The 19633-nt window shown below is 44.7% G+C and overlaps 1 protein-coding gene across 4 annotated transcripts in view; it reads right to left on the bottom strand.

Moving 5' to 3' along the window:
- Positions 1-70: 70 nt before the first annotated feature.
- HERC1 (HECT and RLD domain containing E3 ubiquitin protein ligase family member 1) overlaps positions 71-19633 on the bottom strand; it is a 160039-nt gene continuing 140476 nt past the window's right edge. For all 4 annotated transcript variants that reach the window (XM_039912031.1, XM_039912030.1, XM_029065780.2 and 1 more), the window contains 13 exons: positions 18595-18750; positions 17584-17706; positions 14949-15051; positions 13695-13864; positions 12611-12749; positions 11134-11303; positions 8461-8630; positions 7654-7819; positions 7168-7244; positions 5769-6021; positions 5147-5299; positions 2857-3162; positions 71-738 (listed from right to left, as the gene is read on the bottom strand). In XM_039912031.1, coding sequence (XP_039767965.1) covers positions 553-738; positions 2857-3162; positions 5147-5299; positions 5769-6021; positions 7168-7244; positions 7654-7819; positions 8461-8630; positions 11134-11303; positions 12611-12749; positions 13695-13864; positions 14949-15051; positions 17584-17706; positions 18595-18750 — 2172 coding nt within the window. In that variant the 3' untranslated portion in view covers positions 71-552. The remainder of the gene's footprint in view (positions 739-2856; positions 3163-5146; positions 5300-5768; positions 6022-7167; positions 7245-7653; positions 7820-8460; positions 8631-11133; positions 11304-12610; positions 12750-13694; positions 13865-14948; positions 15052-17583; positions 17707-18594; positions 18751-19633) is intronic.

Below are 19633 nucleotides of genomic sequence, written 5' to 3'. Positions count from 1 at the left end.
TGAATGACAGGATGAGAGGCACCCGTGACGGGCCCCGACGATGGGGTGGAAACAAAGCTATCGCACACTCTTATTCTTGAATCTGCTTTATTTCTCTGCTTAAGGAACCCTGCACAGGCAATTCAAATTAAAACAAAATAAATATATGAATATTCATGTAAAACTGTTCTTCCTAATGAACAATTATACACAATGTACAACTTTTCATGTTCACTGGGAGGGTTCACAAATATGTCACCCCTCCCTTCCCCCCCACCCTCCCCCCACCCCAAATGCACCAAAATGGCTCCATGCAAACTTATCAAAAGTGACCAAAATATGGAGGGAAAAAAACCTTACTGAGAGCACTTCTTTTGCCTTTTTTTTTTTTTTTTTACAGTCACAGAAAAATAAAAACATCTAATTTTTTTGTTACATTTAGAGTAACTAAATGTGGCCACTGCTTAAAATATCGGTTTATGCTCCTAAAACAACTATGGTTACCATAAAACTGTCAACATTGAATTGGAAATGGGCACTATTTTGTGGTGGAAAGATGATTTTGTTCACAGACTAATAATCTGTGTCTGAGCCCTCTGCATTGTCCACGTTGCGTGACAGCATGTAATTGTCCATATCTATAGACCTGCAGTTATTGATTGCATAGCGCAAACGCTCTGCCATGATTAGCTGACTGGAGTAAGGTGGAAGCCTCAGTTGAAAGAAACAGGTCTGTGAGGTAGGCAAGCTGTCATAAGGCTGTGGAGAGAAAAAAAAAATTCATGATTAAGGGTGCTTTCCTCCAACCCATTAATTTTACTGTACACCATGTTTCATTATTGTAATGCAACATCAAACAGTAATAGCCACTGGAGATCTCCCTCTCCACCCCTGCCCAATATCCGAAGGGCTGATACAGAACAGGCTTTGCTCCTAAAGATCTTAAATTACTGTCTCAGCAACATACAGAACCGTGACCCTGGTAAGCTGGAGCCAAGTGGACCTTGCATTCACTCATTCAATAGTATTTATTGAGCGCTTACTATGTGCAGAGCACTGTACTAAGCACTTAGAATGTACAAATCGACCTTGAAAGCAGGGTTGTCCCATAACAAAGCAGGGTTACATTTTGGAAGACCTTCGTGTTAAGAAAATTTTTATTATGGTTCGTGTGCTTGGACCGCCACAGTACGCAGATGGATTCATTCATGGTTTTTCTAGTCAAAGCATGTAGCGGAAGCCCAGGTTACGGAATAACAGTGTATTTCATTCATTCAATCATATTTATTGAGCGCTTACCATGTGCAGACCAATGTACTAAGTATTTGCTCACACACTTGGTGAAATGTCCTCCTTGCTTTTCTCCCCCACACCCTCCATCTGCACCAGGGGTAAGACGGCAGAGGAACGAGGAGTGTTTGAAAATCCAGCCCCTCTTTCCCGCTTCTGCAACCCCTGCCTTAAGCCAACACCTCCCTTCCTTTATGGTTGTTAGGTTTAGTGAAGGGGAAAGCGAAAGATAAAGAGCCAGTATCTTAAATAGATAAACTCGTAGAAAACACCAGAAACAGCTTATTGCCAATTAACAGAGTAGAAGGAAATGTCTGCAAAGAGACGTGATTACTCGAACAGGAAAGGGAAGACAATATCTTAATAGCATTAAAAGAGGTAACTAATATAAGTGGTTGCTGCCTAAGTAATGAAATTCAGCTCTTAGAACATCAAAGTAACACCGGGTTAACCATTTTTAAAGGTGGATACCCAGATGCAGAAAAAAGCCACCAAAACAGTGCTCATTTTTAAAAACTGACTATGGGCTAAACTTTTCTGCCTCCTAGTTTCCTTGGTGAAGTGGTGAAATTTATTTTTCCACATCTGGTTTTCCGGCTAGGTGTTGAAAACGTATGGAAAAAGTCAGTGAAGAAAGTTCTTTCTAAAGCATTTCCTACTGTGATTGGCATTTTCCAGGAATTACACCTGAAAAAGTTGACCTACCAGCTGTTGCTCTAAACCCGCCATAAATAGGCAGCTGCTGAGGAAAACTAAGAACTGGATTTCTCGGGACACTCTAGAAAATTCAATGAGACATGCCTGGGACACAATGGAAATGTACCCGTCCAAAAAGGCCAATTTTTCTGTGCTGCATTATAGGAATTTGATTTGGCTTTAGATCTGGACCATATATTTCATATTGCGCTGACTTGTAAGTGATGATACCGGACAGTCAGATGATGCCAGATTAATTGCTGAAATCATGTGATTCTCAATCAATCAACTGTGGGCAGGGAATGTGTCTGTTTATTATTTTGTACTCTCTCAAGCGATTAGTAAAGTGCTCCATACAAAGTAAGTGCTCAACAAATATGACTATTTATTGAGTGCTTACTATGAGCAGAGCTCCTTGCTAAGCACCTGGAAGAGACTACAATATAATAGAGTTGGCAGAGAGATTCCCGGTCTCTTACAAGGCTGTCCATTCAAACTCCTTATGAGTAGCAACAGTCCCCAATTTAAACGTATTTTCTAAATGAAAAACAAATAGCTGCAGTGTATACTAATTCTAAATGGTTCGGAAAAATAGAATCACCACTGGAATGGCTCTTATTTGGCTATATTCCGCATTCAGAACGATTTTGGACCATTCCAGGCGATACAATGTAGCACCGCGACCTCTGAAGCATCGTGCAGTTTTCCTCGTCCGTGAAACTCCACGACGACGAGGCAGTACGAGAATCTCAAAATCTCATCACCCCTTCTCCGGTTACGACACCCAATCCTTTCTGACTGATCCTCGACAGAAACGGCTAGATTTTTCCAACACTGAGCTCCAACTGTAAACGTGGAAGAACGAAGAAGAGAACGGATGAATCCTCTTACCCTATCAACCTTCATTATTTGGAATCGCTGGGAGATATCGGCTGTGTTGGCTGGCAGGCGAGACCTTCCGGACACAAACCTCATGAAAAGGACTCTCTCCTCATTGGAGAACTCTTCCAGGGTGTGCCAAAACCACTGCACTAACTGATGTTGTTCGTCAACCTCGCGGTACCGCACGACTTTTTTTAGGACTTCCACAGAGATCTCGGGCATCCCGCAGACCATTTGCTCCAGCTGCTTTGCGGTGAGTAGGGATAACAAGGGGACGGGGATGATCCAAGACATTCCCTCTCGCACTGCTGCTACCTGCAAAATCCCGGAACAAAGTTTAGAAACGCTTATCAAGGCACTAAACGGATAAAGGCTCAGGTTGCTTGAAGCTTACTTTCTAAAACGGTATCGCACTCCTCTATTATACGCAACACACACACAAACTTCTTTTTTATGGTATTTGTTACGCGCTTACTACTTGCCAGAGTGTTCCAAGTCCTGGGTATACAAGGTAATCTGGTTGGACAGAGTCCCTGTCCCACATGGGGCTCACAGTCTTTATGCCCATTTTACAGGTGAGGTGACTGAGGCACAGAGAAATGAAGTGACTTGTCCAAGGTCACACAGCAGACAAGTAGCAGAGCCAGGACTGGAACCTAGGCCCTTCTGGCTCCCAGGCCCGTGCTCTATCCACTAGGCCATGCCGCTTCTTGATGTGTAGTATGTCTTTTCATTTGGTGTTAGGTGGAATTTATTAAGCTATGTGCCAAGCACTGATCTAAGCACTGGGATAGATGCAAGAAAATCAGGTCCCACATGGGGCACATGGTCTAAGGACAGAGAGAACAGGCCCGTGCTCTTTCAACTAGCCCACTGGTACACTGAGAAGGAATTAAGCACTCCCAACCACACACGTCAATCTGGAGAGATAATAATAATGCTGGTATTTGTTAAGCGCTATGTGCAGAGCACTGTTCTAAGCGCTGGGGTATACAAGGTAATCAGGTTGTCCCACATGAGGCTCACAATCTTCATCCCCATTTTCCAGATGAGGTAACTGAGGCACAGAGAAGTTAAGTGACTTGCCCACAGCCACACAGCTGACAAGTGGCAGATCTGGGATTCGAACCCATGACCTCTGGCTCCCAAGCCCACGCTCTTTCCACTGAGCCAGGCTGCAAGGCAGCGGTGGAGGAAACTGCTCTGCACTGCATCCATCTGGCCACGTGCCCTAGAAACAATTCTCATGTTTTGGTTGTACTTTGCTAATCCCTGAGTACAGTGCATTGCTTACAGGGGGAGCTCAAAAAATATCTTTACTATTATTACTGTTACTATTAGGAAGCTTCCACATGCCGTTCTTCTTTTGTAAATAACACATGATAAAACAGAAATGAAATCACTTTTTTGTATATTTAGCAAAAAACTCACGGCTTCACACCCAATAAATCTTTAGCAAAGGCAAAATCTGAAATATTTGAAGCCTAAAATGCACCGCAAACATAATTTCTTGCTATCATACAGTTATGCTGGAGCAATAATTTCTTTGTATTTTCAGTCAATCGCATTGATTGAGCACTTACTGTGTTCACAGCACTCTACGAAGCACTTGGGAGAGCACGGTATAACAATAAACCGACACTTTCCCTGCCCACAGCATGCTTACATTTCATTAACTTCATTTCATTCCCTGTAAGCTCTGCGAGGGCAGGGATCACGCTTACCAATTCTATTGTACTGTACTCTCCTAGGCGTTTAGTACCGAGCTCTGCTCGCGTAGGCCCCCAGGTTTTTGGGTAGAGTTGAGATTCGAAGCAGTTCTGTTAATGTTCTGTTAGACTACTCAATTGAGTCAAAAGGATTTGAAATAAGAGGTCACACGATACACCAGTAAAGTATGACCATTTTAGAGAGAAAAGGAGACACACAGACTAAAATGATCCATCCAAAAATCCCGGCACTTGGACCGAACAAGCTACAGATGAGCTATTGGTTCTTAGTCTGTAGATTCCAATTTCTAGATCCTCAAGGGTTGTGTTCCCGCTTTCTTGAATATACGTTACTTACTGAGTAAAATTAGCTTTAAGTAACAAACTAGATGATGGTTTAAATCAAAATAGCCTGACCTAGATCTTCTCGAGGTGCTGCTGGCATTCCTGCCAGATGAATTCCACTGGAAAGTCCATCCAGGTTCTCACGCCGTAAAGTCTTACATTGGATATGAAGTGTTTCTTCCAATTATTTACAGTCAGCCCAGATTTCTAAAACCCCAAATCACCTAGCGTGACACGTGACTCACCTGCCGATCCATTTCATGGAGTCTGTACTCGATAGCTCTCTCCACGTACTCTTTCCTGTTGGAAAATGTTAGTGGGATGCTGTTCCCACCAGGGATTATGGGAACCATTTTGCCATCAGCACTCTGCCCAACAAAAGAATCAAGAGGAATCATCTAGGAGGAAAAAAAAGCATGCTCAGGGCTGTCATTATTACTGGTGAATTTAATATTAATAATCAAGGAATTCGTTAAGCGCTTCCTATATGCCCAGCAGTGTTTTAAACACTGGGGTAGATACACGGTAATGAGGGTGTCCCAGCTGGGGCTCACAGTCTTAATCCTCATTTACAGATGAGATAACAGGCACAGAGAAATTAAGTGACTTGCCCAAGGTCACAGAGCTGACCAGTGGCGGAGGCGGGATTAGAACCCTCGACCTATGACTCCCAAACCCGGGCTCTTGCCACTAGGCCAGGATGGGGAGGGCTGGTGGTGGTGGGGGGAGGGCGGACAGAGGAGTTGAAGGAGAGCGGGGAGAGAGGGGGAGACAGAGGGGCGTGTGTGTTTTAAATAATTTTTCAACATTCTGAAAGTCCAGGTACACATAACCAACTGGTAACCGTAATGTGTTCCGGGAATTTACCTCATGGAAATTCTCTTCAGTGATCCCACTGTCTTCAATGTGAAGAATGCTGTTAAGAGTCTGCACATAGAGCAGATCCACTTCCTCTAGATCCTCCAGAGTAAGCGGGATACAGCACAATTGTTTCCAGACCATTGGGGCCAAGTGAAGATCTAAAGGCTTCTTGGTACGAATGGCAACACCCATCAGAATCCCTAAGAACTTAAACTGCATTAGATGTTCATCCGAACAGGCTGAAGGGTTAAAAAGGAACCTAAAAAATATAAAAAAAACAAGGAGTTTCAAGTAACCAGCTCCTTACTGTACGCTCTGCTGGGGAAAAGGTAGAAAGTTAGACCATCTAGAATCAGATTCTAGTCATTTCAAAGACAAACAAAAAGCTAAACAATTCCAATAACCGACAGGGATTGGGGCTGGAGTTTACTAGTGACCCTCAAGCCCGACCTCTTGCTCACTCCTTCCCTTCTGACCGGAACTCCCTCTTCCTTCATATCCGGCAGACCACTGCTCTCCCCATCTTTAAAGCTCTTCTGAAAGGATATCTCCTCCAGGAGGCCATTCTTGACTCATGAGAAATACCGATTACAGTTATAATGATGACAACAATGATAATAATAATAATTGGTATTTGCCAAGCACCAGAGTAAGTGCTGGGTTAGATCCCGGCTTTGCCACTTGCCAGCTGTGTGACTGTGGGCAAGTCACTTCACTTCTCTGTGGCTCAGTTACCTCATCTGTAAAATGGGGATGAAGACTGTGAGCCTCACGTGGGACAACCCGATTACCCAGTATCTACCCCAGCGCTTAGAACAAGTGCTCTGCACATAGTAAGCGCTTAACAAATACCAACATGATTATTATATGAGAGCGCTGAGTTGGACAGTCTCTGTCCTACATGGGGCTCACAGTCTAAGGGGGAGGGAAGACCGGTATTTAATCCCCATTTTACAGATGAGAAATTTGAGGCACAAAAGTTATGTGACTTGCCCAGGACTAGAACCCAGATCTCTTGGCTCCCAGGCCCATGGTCTTGGCACTAGGCCACACCGTTTCCCTCATCAGCACTTCATACCGCCTGAGCATTTGGACACTCACAACCCCGCTTGTTGAACTTATATACACATCTTTATACTCCATTGCTTCTGGTAATTTTAGTGTCTGTCTTCCTTGCTAAATTGCAAACTCCTTGAGAGCAAGCAACATGCATAATAACTCTACTGTACTCTCCCAAGTGCTTAGCATAGTGCTTTGCACAGAGTAAACACTCAGTAAAAGTATTGACCCATTTCGCTAATGTTTACATTACTTGTTTCTAAGCGTTCTATTTCTGACTGCCGGAAGTTCATAAAAGAAGCAAAAATCCAAATTTTGCCTTAATTAAGTGATGCAAGGTCCTTACCTGTCCCTGTTGTAGCCCACTTCCGCAGTTGCATTCGGGGAAGGAATAAAGAGATCTACTACCCCAGTTTCAAGTTCCTGATGGAGAAATTTAAAAAGTGGTGGTCAAAAGTGGTAGTCTTGGTTAGTTTCACTAGCCTAAAAATCACTTCCTCAACTACACAACAGATTTATATAGAAGCCAGCCAACTGGGGATTGCAATTAGTCCCAAGGTTCCTCATAGTCATAATTATGTTTTCTACATAAAACTTTGGAGATTTTTGAGATGTTTAGCATAACAATTAACCACAGGGGAACTGGAGCCTCTTCAAGGCCTCTAACCTTATGAGTAGGGTCCTACTTCATCACAAATCAATTCTAACAAATCAAATTGGAAGTCTAAATAATATGCCGTTGCAGTAATGATTACAGGTGTAAGGGAAGAAAAATGAGAATAAAGCCAACATTTTAAAGCAACCTCACGAGGTGTCACTGCTCTGAATGTACCTGGCACATCTCAGTAATGGTGTCATCAAACACTCCCCCAGCATCATCGGCTCCCTCTCCGACCAACTTCACTTTCCAGGCCCTGGAGGGCAGGCGGAGATCGGACGCGTTCAGTTTTACCACTTGTCTTGCTATTTGCACAAAAATGGGCTTACACTTCCGACCTCTTTAAAAAGAAAGGGATGGGGTGGGGGAGGGGGGAAGACATTGAGAAACAATTTCCACAAAGGAACACAAACTTCCATATCTCTTATGTAGCAAAGTAATTTCAAGAAGTTTTCACACATATTTACATGGGAGTACAACAGCTCTACTGAGAGAGACAAAAAAGAGAGAGAGAGAGAGAGAGAGAGAGAGGAAGGAAGGGAGGGAGGGGTGAAGAGAGGGAAGGAGAAAGAGAGGAAAGGAGAGAAGGAGAAGGAGAAGGAGAAGGAGAAGGAGGAGAGATCACTGACTCATTAGAGCTGGTGGACACCCACGGAGTAAATTCTTAACCAGGAAGATGGCTGTCAGAGGGGCAGCCATGACACCCCTCCTCTCTAAGCATCATTTGCCAACACTTTTGAGGCAGAATACTGGGCTGGGTGGACCTTTGGCTGACCCAATATGGCTTTCGTAAGGTTTGGAGATTCTTTTCTAGCAGCTGTTAAGGTGTGAAGCTACAGCAGCTTAACTGTGATCAACTACAGCTGTGTCCTCTCCCAAGACCCGTACCCGCCGGAGCCAGGTAGGAGAGTTTTATTTAAATTGACCTACGTGACTGGCACAAAGCATTGGCTAGTCCCTCCATCAAACGCTTATACTAACCTGGTCGATATTCTTTTCACGGTAATCTGTGGTCCATAGTTTTTGCCCTGAACCATGGTTTTTCCAATGGAGCGCACCATGGGAAGAGTGTAAACTCTGGGAGCCAGCAGCGGCCTGAGCTGCCCCTGGACGATCCCCCACGTTCCAGCACTATAATGAGATGTGCTGTTCTGTAACGGAGAGCAATGTTTGCTATCAGAAAATAAAATTCAAAAATCTTTTCCATTTAGAATGTAAATCTCATTACCGATCAGAACACATTTTGGAATAACTATAAAATGCCTGTTTCCAAAACATATATATGCATTTGATTTCTTACCGAGATCACCTGGAATGTTCTGGATGATTCCATTTAAAACGCTTGCCTTTTCAGGAACAAAAAAGCCTAACCCAAAAGCATATTCATTTTACCAGCCCCTGTGCCCTGAATGATGGTTTTTGGGTTGTTGTTTTATTTTCCTCCTTTCATTCATTCAATAGTATTTATTGAGCGCTTACTATGTGCAGAGCACTGTACTAAGCGCTTGGGATGAACAAGTCGGCAGCAGATAGAGACAGTCCCTGCCGTTTGACGGGCTTACAGTCTAATCGGGGGAGACGGACAGACAGGAACAATGGCAATAAACAGAGTCAAGGGGAAGAACATCTCGTAAAAACCGAGGCAACTAAATAGAATCAAGGCGATGTACAATTCATTAACAAAATAAATAGGGTAACGAAAATATATACAGTTGAGCGGACGGGTACAGTGCTGTGGGGATGGGAAGGGAGAGGTGGAGGCGCAGCGGGAAAAGGGGAAAATGAGGCTTTAGCTGCGGAGAGGTAAAGGGGGAATGGCAGAGGGAGTAGAGGGAGAAGAGGAGCTCAGTCTGGGAAGGCCTCTTGGAGGAGGTGATTTTTAAGTAGGGTTTTGAAGAGGGAAAGAGAATCAGTTTGGCGGAGGTGAGGAGGGAGGGCGTTCCAGGACCGCGGGAGGACGCGACCCAGGGGTCGACGGCGGGATGGGCGAGACCGAGGGACGGCGAGGAGGTGGGCGGCAGAGGAGCGGAGCGTGCGGGGTGGGCGGTAGAAAGAGAGAAGGGAGGAGAGGTAGGAAGGGGCAAGGTGATGGAGAGCCTTGAAGCCTAGAGTGAGGAGTTTTTGTTACCAGTGTCCCCTCCTTTTGGGCCATGCAAATTGTTCTTAAGAATTATTTAAGTAAAATTCTCATTCTTTATTCTTGGATTTTTAATGGCACTTATTTAGCACTTACTTTGTTCCAAGCACTGTGCTATGCACTGCGATAGATACAAGATAATCATTAGGGGAAGGAATAAAAAGATCTACTACCCCAGTTTCAAGTTCCTGATGGAGATATAAAAAAGCGTTGGTCAAAAATGGTAGTCTTAGCTAGTTTCACTGAAACTGAAACTGTCCTTACATGGCTCACAGTCTAAGTAGGAGGGAGTAGGGTTTAATCCCCATTTTATAATAATAACAATAATGATGGCATTTGTTCAGGGCTTTCTATATGAAAAATATTGAATTAAGCATTGGGGTAGATCCAAGGTATTCAGATTGTCCCATCTGAGGTTCACAGTCTTCATCCCCATTTTTACCGATGAGGATACTGAGACACAGAGAAGTTAAGTGACCTGCCCATGGTCACCCAACAGGCAACTGACAGAGCCAGGATGAGAACCCAGGTCTCCTGACTTCCAGGCCCATGCTCTTTCCACTAGGCCATGCTGCTTCTCAACAATCATGCCGATCATTGCCAGTCATCGAGAAGCAGCGTGGCTCAGTGGAAAGAGCCTGGGCTTGGGAGTCAGAGGTCATGGGTTCGAATTCCGGCTCTGCCACTTGTCAGCTGGGTGACTGTGGGCAAGTCACTTCACTTCTCTGGGCCTCAGTTACTTCATCTGTAAAAAGGGGAATAATTGTGAGCCTCATGTGAGACAACCCGATGACCCTGCATCTACCCCAGTGCTAAGAACAGTGCTCTGCACATAGTAAGCGCTTAACAAAAACCAACATTATTATCTCTTTGCCTAGGAGAGTTAAGGTCTGGCACATTGGACGGGAGAGGGAGTTCATTCATTCGATCACATCTGCCGAGGGCTTACTGTGTGCAGAGCTCTGTACTAAGCGCTTGGGAGAGTACCATACAACAATAAATAGAAAAATTCCCTGCCTACAACGAGCTTATAGCTTAGAGGTGAGGAGACAGACATTAATATAAATAAATTACAGATATGTACGTAACTGTTGTGGGGCTGGGAGGGGGGAGGAACAAAGCAAGCAAGTCAGGGTGATGCAGAAGGGAGTGGGAGAAGAGGAAAGGCGGTGTTTAGTCAGGGAAGGCCTCCTGAATAACACTAAACAGACACATTCCCTGCCCATAAAGAGCTTACAGTCTAGAAGGGCGGACAGACATTACAATAAACAAATAAATGGCCAGGCCACCAATCATTCATTCATTCACCCATTCAATCGTATTTACTGAGCGCTTACTGTGTGCAGAGCACTGTACTAAGTGTTTGGAAAGTACAATTCGGCAACAGAACTGTTGCCGAACAGACACCAGGGGTACAGCACGAGTAAGGGATCAGATCAGGGATCAGAGGCAAGTGAGTTGAGAGTGAGGTATAAAAGGTGAGCTTGGGAGCCAACAGCAGGAACTGGCCACTTTACCTGATTATTGGGGCTGAGATTCAGTAGCCTCCACGAAGAGTACATGAGATCTGAAAAGTGGTAGAGCAGTCTGAGCCTGGCTCTGACTGTATGAATGCTCACTTCCTTCAGAGCACCGTACTGGGGTGGAATGCCATCTGGTAAACCGAGCTGTAAAGGCACCGATACACCTATCACGGAAAGAAAGAGAAAAAAACGTAAGTCTGCTTTCCCTCGAAACGGCGAGGTGCCCTGACGTCTATCCTCCTGGCTCCTCGACAGAAAACATTCTGGAATGTATAACCATCATGCCATTTCAACTGTTCTATCGGGAACTAAGTACCCACTCAATTCAATTCCAATCACTGCTCTGTGTAGAGTAGCACAGTTAGAAGGCCATGGAATCAAAGTGCTCCTGATAGCGAAGACAGCATGATAATGAATTTGGAAGGGTCTGCGTTGCCACAAAAGGGAGAGAAATTAATACGCATTTCACAGTTCTTATTTTAGTTCTTAGAGAACACGCATACTGAGAAAGAACAGCACCAAAGGGCAAAGTATGTGACGACAACACAGCAAATCTACAAGGGGCCAAATTCAGGGATGCTCTTGTTAAGGAAGAAGCCTCCTGTTTGTGATAATGCAACTGCACTGCTCAAAGTTCTGCTGAACAATGAATCTCTATGCCACGCATGAACATTTGGGGACTCACTAGCCTTTAAGGACCAAAGGCCTCACTGTAGCATCCAAAGTTGAGAACATCCCTCGGACTTGCAGGGAGCGCATCTGTACTCCCCTAAGCGTCTTAGTACAATGCTCAGCACACAGTAAGTGTTCAATAAATACTACTGATTGACTGATTGTTTCGTTCTTTGTGGCTATGGAGCAGAGGGGCTACAGAGCATGGGAGTTCTGCCCTGAGGCATTCATCCTCCAATCGGAAGAAATGGGGGTGGATATCTTTTTTTCTGAAACACAAGGCACTTCAACAGTTCTACTCCTCTCCCCTTTCAACACTGGCCTGCATTACGACAAATTTAAAGCAATTCCAGTGAAGCGCTGCCTCTTGTGTTCAAATGGCCGATATGTTTCTTTCACTAGTTCTGAAAATTTTCCACATGGTGTCAGTGACTTTTAATTTCTTTCCTTAACAGCTCAAAAGCGAAGGAAGCTAAAAATCCATGTTCTTGTCCTCGTGCGTCTACTTCCCTTAAGAAATAACCTAGGGTATTTAATGGTATATTTTCTGTTTGTTATGAATTGCATTTCTTCAGTTGAGCATCTATGCTTTAGAGAGAAATGGCAGAAGAACCTCAAGTTGCGAAAACATTTGTTGTGTTGGAATTAGCTATGTGAGGAAATGTTTTATCACGCTAGAATGGCTCCTTGACGCAAGTTGGAACGGACAAGCAGACAGGGGATTCTGTAGGAGCAGCAGGAAGTGGAAAAAGCAGCAGCCGCAGGAAAGAGTAAGACCAAACCCTTTCTTGTTCCTCACCTGGGGCTCTGGGTGGAACAGGAGGAGCAGTCCAAGCAGCGCTGTGACAGCGGCCTGCTGAAATCTGTCGGATGTTCTTCCCTTGCAGAACTGTTATTAAAGTTGGCTCTCGGACATGGTTTGTATGGCCCAATCCAAGCTGGTGGTGGATAAAACCCGACTGAATTAGCGAGGGGAAGAAAGGAAGTTCAGATGTGGAACGCTCCCTAAAACGATCACAGATTCAAATTAGCTAATGCTATTTGCAGGATGCTCTAAGCAACCTCCTCACTGAAATAATACAATCAGTTCTGGTCTCCCTTCCACAAGGAAAGCAAGGAGCCACATCTCCAACCGCCTCCTGAAACTGAACAGGAAAGGGGTTTCATTAGGTCTGTTCCGAGAGCTTTCCGATGACTATATACAGCTGTCGACTTCACTTCCGGAGAGTGAAGTGCGCGACTGGAAAGAAAAAGAACATTACCCCTTTATAGACTCCGTGGATTCACACTGTTAAACTCAATCCTCAATTTGAAATAGCATTCGAGGTAGGTTGGAGCCCCAGATGTTTCACAGCAGGGGGAAAACCAAAGCTCCTATTAAGGACTGTTCCCTGCCTCTACTGTCAGGACTTCTCTTCCACAAAAAAGTAGGCAGCATGGCTGAATAGTGAGCCCCTGCCAATTTGCTGGGGCAGAGAGGATTTGGAAAGGGGAGAGACTATTTACACAGTCCCAAAAGGAGGTGAAGTGTCCAGATGCCCAACACTCAAGCTTTCCTCGGTTGAATCCTCAGCATTAGGAAAAGAATCTTGACGGCTTTTCAGCTGAGCATTCAGCGGCGGTAACTGACCCCTCGTCGGGATAGTCTATAGTGGACAAACTTCAGGCAGGCAAAGACTCAGCTCGCCTCCCCCAGAAGTAGACTGTAAAACGTTAAGGTGATACAAAGTAACCGACATTACTTAATTTTGTTGAAAGAGACTAAATGCAACAATTGCATTTTCTCACCTCCCCCAAAACTAAAAGGACATCAGTGAAAGTAAAGCTGCTGATACGCTCTGCCGAGCCGAGATTTAAGAGTACATGATAGAGGAGCTACGTACCTGCCCTTCGGAATTGCTACCCCAGGCATACACGTCTCCCGTGGATGTTATGGCTAATGTATGCTCAGCTCCCACCGCTACATCTTCAATCACAACTCCAGCTAGGACCGGAACTTGCTGGGGCCTGTTGTGATTTCGAGCACGTCCTTCTGGCAAGCCTATCAATCGGTCTGAAAGAAGAGGAAAAGTCTGGAGATAGGACAAACCCCTCAGGCTTTCCTAGTGACTCACTCTGGTAGAAAAGTGGGGGGTGAAAGTTGGCAGGGGAGGAAATTCTTGAGCAAATATCAGGCGGCAGAGAGAACGCGGCTTTTCAAAACGCTTCCCTTTCATGGCTCAATCAATAAACCTTAGTTTGGATCCTGGCATAATTCCTGCATTAGGTTCATAAGAGCAGATGATGTCACATGTGCCAACTTGGGAAGCATAATAAATAAGTACATGCCGCCGGGAAAATCATGGCAATTATTGACATTCATTTCATTTGAAAATCCTCAACCCTGATTTTCAGGAGACTGCACATGGCCCAGAATCTGTTTTAGTGGTTTTTAAAAAGGTTTGACTCCCAAGCCCATCCTATTAGCAGAGGATGTGGCTTCTAATCCTGGACCCGCCACTTGTCTGCTGTGTGACCTTGTGTAAGCCACTTTACTTCTCTGTGCTTCAGTTACCTCATCTGTAAAATGGGGACTAAGACAGTGAGCCCCATGTGGGACAACCTGATTACCTTGCATCTACCCCAGAGCTTAAAACTATGCTTGGCACATAGTAAGCGCTTCACAAATAGTACTAGTATTACTATTATTACAGTCAGTTCTCTCCAAATCATGCTTTCATTGTGCATTTTGGATAGAGTGCTTTAAGCAAAGTTCTTCCGGCAACGCGATTCTATGTGGATAGAATACGATGCAAGATCATAAATAACTGGGTACATATGGCCTGGGTTGGTCAAAGCTTATGTACTACAACTTGAGTTTTCCTTAACATGGGATTTGTCAGACTGTAACTCCCATGATATCGGAGAGCTGCCCAGATAAGAAAAGCTTTCAGGGAACTGTGATAACTGCAGGAATTTGCAATAGCACAGGACTTCAAGAATTTATCTCTGCTAAGAAGTTTTACTTAAACCAAAGAGGAAAAAAAAGGTTAAAGATCCTGGATAAAAGCAAACTAAATATGCATAATTATGAGCAGACTACATATTTTTCTTCTATTAATTGCACACAAAGAGGCCTTAAAAGAAAAACTACTTACCCTGTCCAAAGGTATATACGTGACCATCCTTTGTCAATGCAACGGAAAACTGTGTCCCACAGGCAACCTTTTTGATTCCAATTCCACACAGGACATCGACTTTCTGCCGATGGAAAACATTGGGCTCACGTATATGTAAAATATATACACAGGCGTGCACACACACACTAAAAAATTAAATCATAACTCCTTAATTCATTATCCTCTTGAACTAGCCTCATTGTGTGCCCAAATTCAGTGCTCATTGTGGACAAAATTACTGAAAATCCAAACCAAACCAGAAAAAAAAATACATCTGCCTGCCTTGCAGCTCCCTGTTAATCCTGGCCTCCATCCATCCCCCCAAGCCCCACCCACCCACAAGTTACAGAGAGGGTAGATTTACGCATTCCACTTTGTAAAGGATCTTAAATATCCATTGCCACTTCCTTGTTTTAATCCTCAACCATTTACTTAAACCACTAGATGTACATATCACATTAATTTCTCTAGGTAACTCAACACTATCACATACCAAAAACTATGTAGTACGGACTCAAAATTCAAGATCAATGGCTTCGGGAGGAACAAGTGTTGGAAACTACAAAAAGGTGGTGACTTGTGTGCATTTAGGTCCTTTTTCCCTGTATGGCTTAAACCCTCTTTAAAGCACCTTGAGGGAGGAAGTTCATTCCTTCATTCAATAGTATTTATCGAGCGCTTACTATGTGCAGAGCACTGTACTAAGCGCTTGGGATGAACAAGTCGGCAACAGATAGAGACAGTCCCTGCCGTCTGACGGGCTTACAGTCTAATCGGGGGAGACGGACAGACGAGAACAATGGCAATAAAGTGGGGCCTCACGGAAAAAGGATGGGCCGAATGGCAGGAGACCCATGTTCTGGCATCACCTCCGCCTATGGCCTGCTGAGTAGCTTTGGGTAAGTCATCTTTGAGGGTCAGTTTCCTTTTCCATAAAGTTCCATTCAATCAGAAAAAGATACCTACTCTTTCTACCTCAGATTGCGCGGCCTGAAGAACCCCCACTCCAAGCTTCCCTTCAAACTTGACCTGTTCTGACCCAGTTACTGCTCCTCCTCGCCAATGCTGACAAATGGCTCTCCTCAGATGACACGGTCTCCCCTGCCTCTCTCTCCAGAGGGGCCTCCACTTCTCTCACTCTCCAAGACTCTCTGGGAAAGGTGGAGGGGCTGGCTTCCTTCTTACTCACCAAAGCTGCTCTCGCACCATCCCACCTACCGCATCCCTCTTTTTCCCCTCCTTTGAAGCCCATATCATCCGCCTCTACCACCCCTGCACTTTCTGAACAATTTCGAGTCCATTCTCGCATTGTCTCTTTCTCTAAACCCAGATAGATCCTCAGGGACTTCAATATCCACATGTGGGTTCCCTCCTTCTCCTGGACACGTTACCTAACTGTGGCTTGACAGCCACTGTCCTCTCCTGGTTCTCCTCCCATCTCTCTAGCCACTCCTTCCATGTCTCTTTTGTAGCTCCTCCTCTGCCCACCCCACTAACTCTGGAAGTCTCTTTAGGGTCAGCTTTTCTTCTCCATCTAATCCCACTCCCTTGGAGAAGTTATTCACTCCCACGGCCTGGAATGCCTTCCCTCCTCCAAGAGGCCTTTTCTGACTAAGCCTTCAGTTCTCCTATTCCCTCTCCCTTCTACAACTCCTATGCATTTGGATCTATTTCCTTAAAGCACTTGATAGTCACCCCACCCTCAGCCTCACAGCACTTATACGTATATCCATAATTATTCTAATGTCTGCCTTGCTCACTTGACCGTGAGCTCTCTGTGAGAACACGTCTATCAATTCTACTGTACCCTCCCACGTGCTTAGTACAGTGTTCTGCACCCAGTAAGTGCTCGGTAAATCCCACTGATTGATTGTGAACCCCATGTGGGACAAGGGTTACGTCTCATCTAATTATCTTCTATCTTCCCCGGCACGTGGCATAGAGTTTGGAATGAAGAGCTGAGCTTAATATTCACAACACCATATTTACAAGGCATTAGTGGTACCGGTAGTATCAGTAGCAGTAATATTTTTTTGAGTGCCCTGTGGTGTGGTCTGGTGAAGTCCTGAGACGTATAGAGTAATAAAAGTGGCATGTTCCCTGTTCACGAAGAGCTTATACTCTAATGGGAAAGAAAAACATAAAAATATGTCTAACTAGATTGGTCACACTGAATTGAACATCTACACTTGAGTGCCGAGGAGCATGAAAATAAGTTCGCAAGAGTTGGCTGGGGATGATCTGGCTCAGGGTGCTGGGAAATTAACTGGGGATGGTTTTGTTTTAGGAGGGATATGAATGTGAGAAGAGCTGTGGCTTGTCTGATGTGAGGAGGGAGGGAGTTCCAAGCCGAGGGAAAAGCATGGACCAGGGGACGGAGGCGGCAGAGTCGAAAGCGAGGTACAGCTTGGAAATAGGCTTGGGAGGAGTGAAGATGGGGAGCTGGGGAAGAGCGGGTGAAGAGAGCAGATAGGTAAGATGGGGCCAGGTGGCAGAAAGTCTTGAAGTCCACTGTGAGGAATTTTTGTTTCATGTGAAAGACACAGGGAGCCAGTAGACGGTCTTGTGGCATGGTAACATCTAAGAAACTTCAAAAATCAAGGCAATTACGAACCTGTGGTGAAGATTTTGCTGTTGAATTTCCTAAACCAAGTTTTCCATAGTCTCCATCCCCAAATGCCCACACCATTGAGCCATCCGTTGACACAGCTAATGTATGGTTTAATCCGCAAGCCACCTAAAAGCAATAAAATTTTCAATTTGCAAAACCCCATATCAGGATTTTGAAAAAACAAAAACCCCTTCCTCTTATATTGGATCTCTGCTCATCCTCCTACGCTTAGCTCCTATGCAAAAGGGCAGCTAAAATGGTCTCCAAAAATTTACTAAAACAATAGATTTGGAGTAATTTAGTGTAAAAAAAAATATAAGGGATTTACTCAAAAGCTTGGTCCTTGGGGTGACCTAGCTAGGAACAGAAAAGAAGGCTCAATCACTAGCATTCAGACTCTGTATATAATTATACATGGAAAAAAAAAAGAGCTCCATTCACTTCATGTGCTCAGGAGAGCACTAACCATGTGCGCTTCTAGGCTGGATGGGAAGTAGTATGGGGTATTCCAAACTGCTGCCGAGGATGGCTAGTTAGCAGCACATGGACTAGTGATATCTATTCCTTTGCTGAAGGCAGATTAGCTTCTAGAGAGAAAAATCATATCACGCTGCAGCAGGTCCTGTCTATCCCTCTCCTGCTGTCTCGGGGGGTGCTCTCTGTGGGTTGGGCAACCAAGGATGTGAGCTGGGCAATGCAGGTATCCACAGGCCACAACCCACTGAAAAGCTCATTAAGGTGCAGGGAAAACCATCCCTGTCCTAGGCAGACTCTCTCCCCTTCATGGGCAGAATAAAACTGAGCATTCATATCTCAAATTAAGTTTGGCTTATAATTTGGCCAGGGCCCGGGCTTAGTCTGATATTTCCATTTTCATTCAAAAAAAAATGAATACCAAAACAGAGACTGTTCCTGAGAGCTTTCCTGGCAGCCTACTGAACCCTGAAGCCTTGACAAAGGCCCTAAAATATAAGACATATTTAGCGGGATCTGGATTATTGACTTATCCCGTGCCTGTCCAATCTGATAGCCCTCCAACGCTGTCACTCTCTCCGGAAGTTTCTTGTTCGAGGTGTTTCCCAGGCCCAATCGCCCGTAGTCGCCATTTCCAAACGTAAACATTTTGCCATCTGCAGTCACCACGGCTGAGTGCTTGAAGCCACAGGACATCTAGAAGTCAGGACAGAGCAATTATATTCATGGTGGAGGAGTCCTTGCAAAGGCTAGGAGTAGATTTGTGCCGCCCACGGTTAACGGAACCTCAGCCTGGCCCAAGCTGCACCATATATGCTTCCCACCAAACTGGAAATGAGGTTTCTAAAGATTCAGCCGGAAGGCAGCTTTATCTGGGCTCTCAAAAGCTGTGGATAATTTAACCCCTCCTTGGCTTTCCCCCTCTACACTGTAAACTGTAGAGAAGCAGCGTGGCTTAGTGGAAAGCGCACAGCCTTGGAAGTCAGAGGTCGTGGGTTCTAATCCCGGCTCAGCCACTGGTCTGTGTGACCTTAGGTAAGCCCCTTAACTTCTCTGTGCCTCAGTTACCTCTTCTGTAAAATGGGGATTAAGACTGTGACCATGTGGGACAACCTGATTACTGAGTCTACCCCAGAGTTTAAAATGTGCTTGGCACATAGTAATCGCTTAATTCCATAATTATTCATCTTTATTACTAAACTCGTTGTGGGCAGGGAACGTGCCTACCAACTCTGTTATAATGTCCTCTCCCATTCAGTGCTCTGCACACAGTAAGCGCTCAATATGACTGACTATCTGGCTTTCAATATATCCTTCTTTATTCTGTTAAATTACCTTCCTCCTTTTAATGAAACTAGAACAAAACAATGGTCTTCTCTTGATTTCCCTTGAAATATTATTCAGTACAGGCAAATTTCTGTACAAGTTTTCCCCACATTGGCCTATACTGAGTAAACTCATTCAAAGGACACTAGGTATTTTAGTCTTCAAGGTCCACTCCAACCCCGAGCCTTAGGCTCTGACCAATAGCTGGATGTGGGGCCACTTCAGGAACCATCCAAGGCACTGCATTTGTTAT

This window comes from Ornithorhynchus anatinus, chromosome 5 (assembly GCF_004115215.2).
Source record: "Ornithorhynchus anatinus isolate Pmale09 chromosome 5, mOrnAna1.pri.v4, whole genome shotgun sequence".
NCBI classification, from domain to species: domain Eukaryota; kingdom Metazoa; phylum Chordata; class Mammalia; order Monotremata; family Ornithorhynchidae; genus Ornithorhynchus; species Ornithorhynchus anatinus.
Note: the sequence above shows the minus strand (reverse complement) of the source record. Positions and strands in the feature narration are given on the sequence as shown.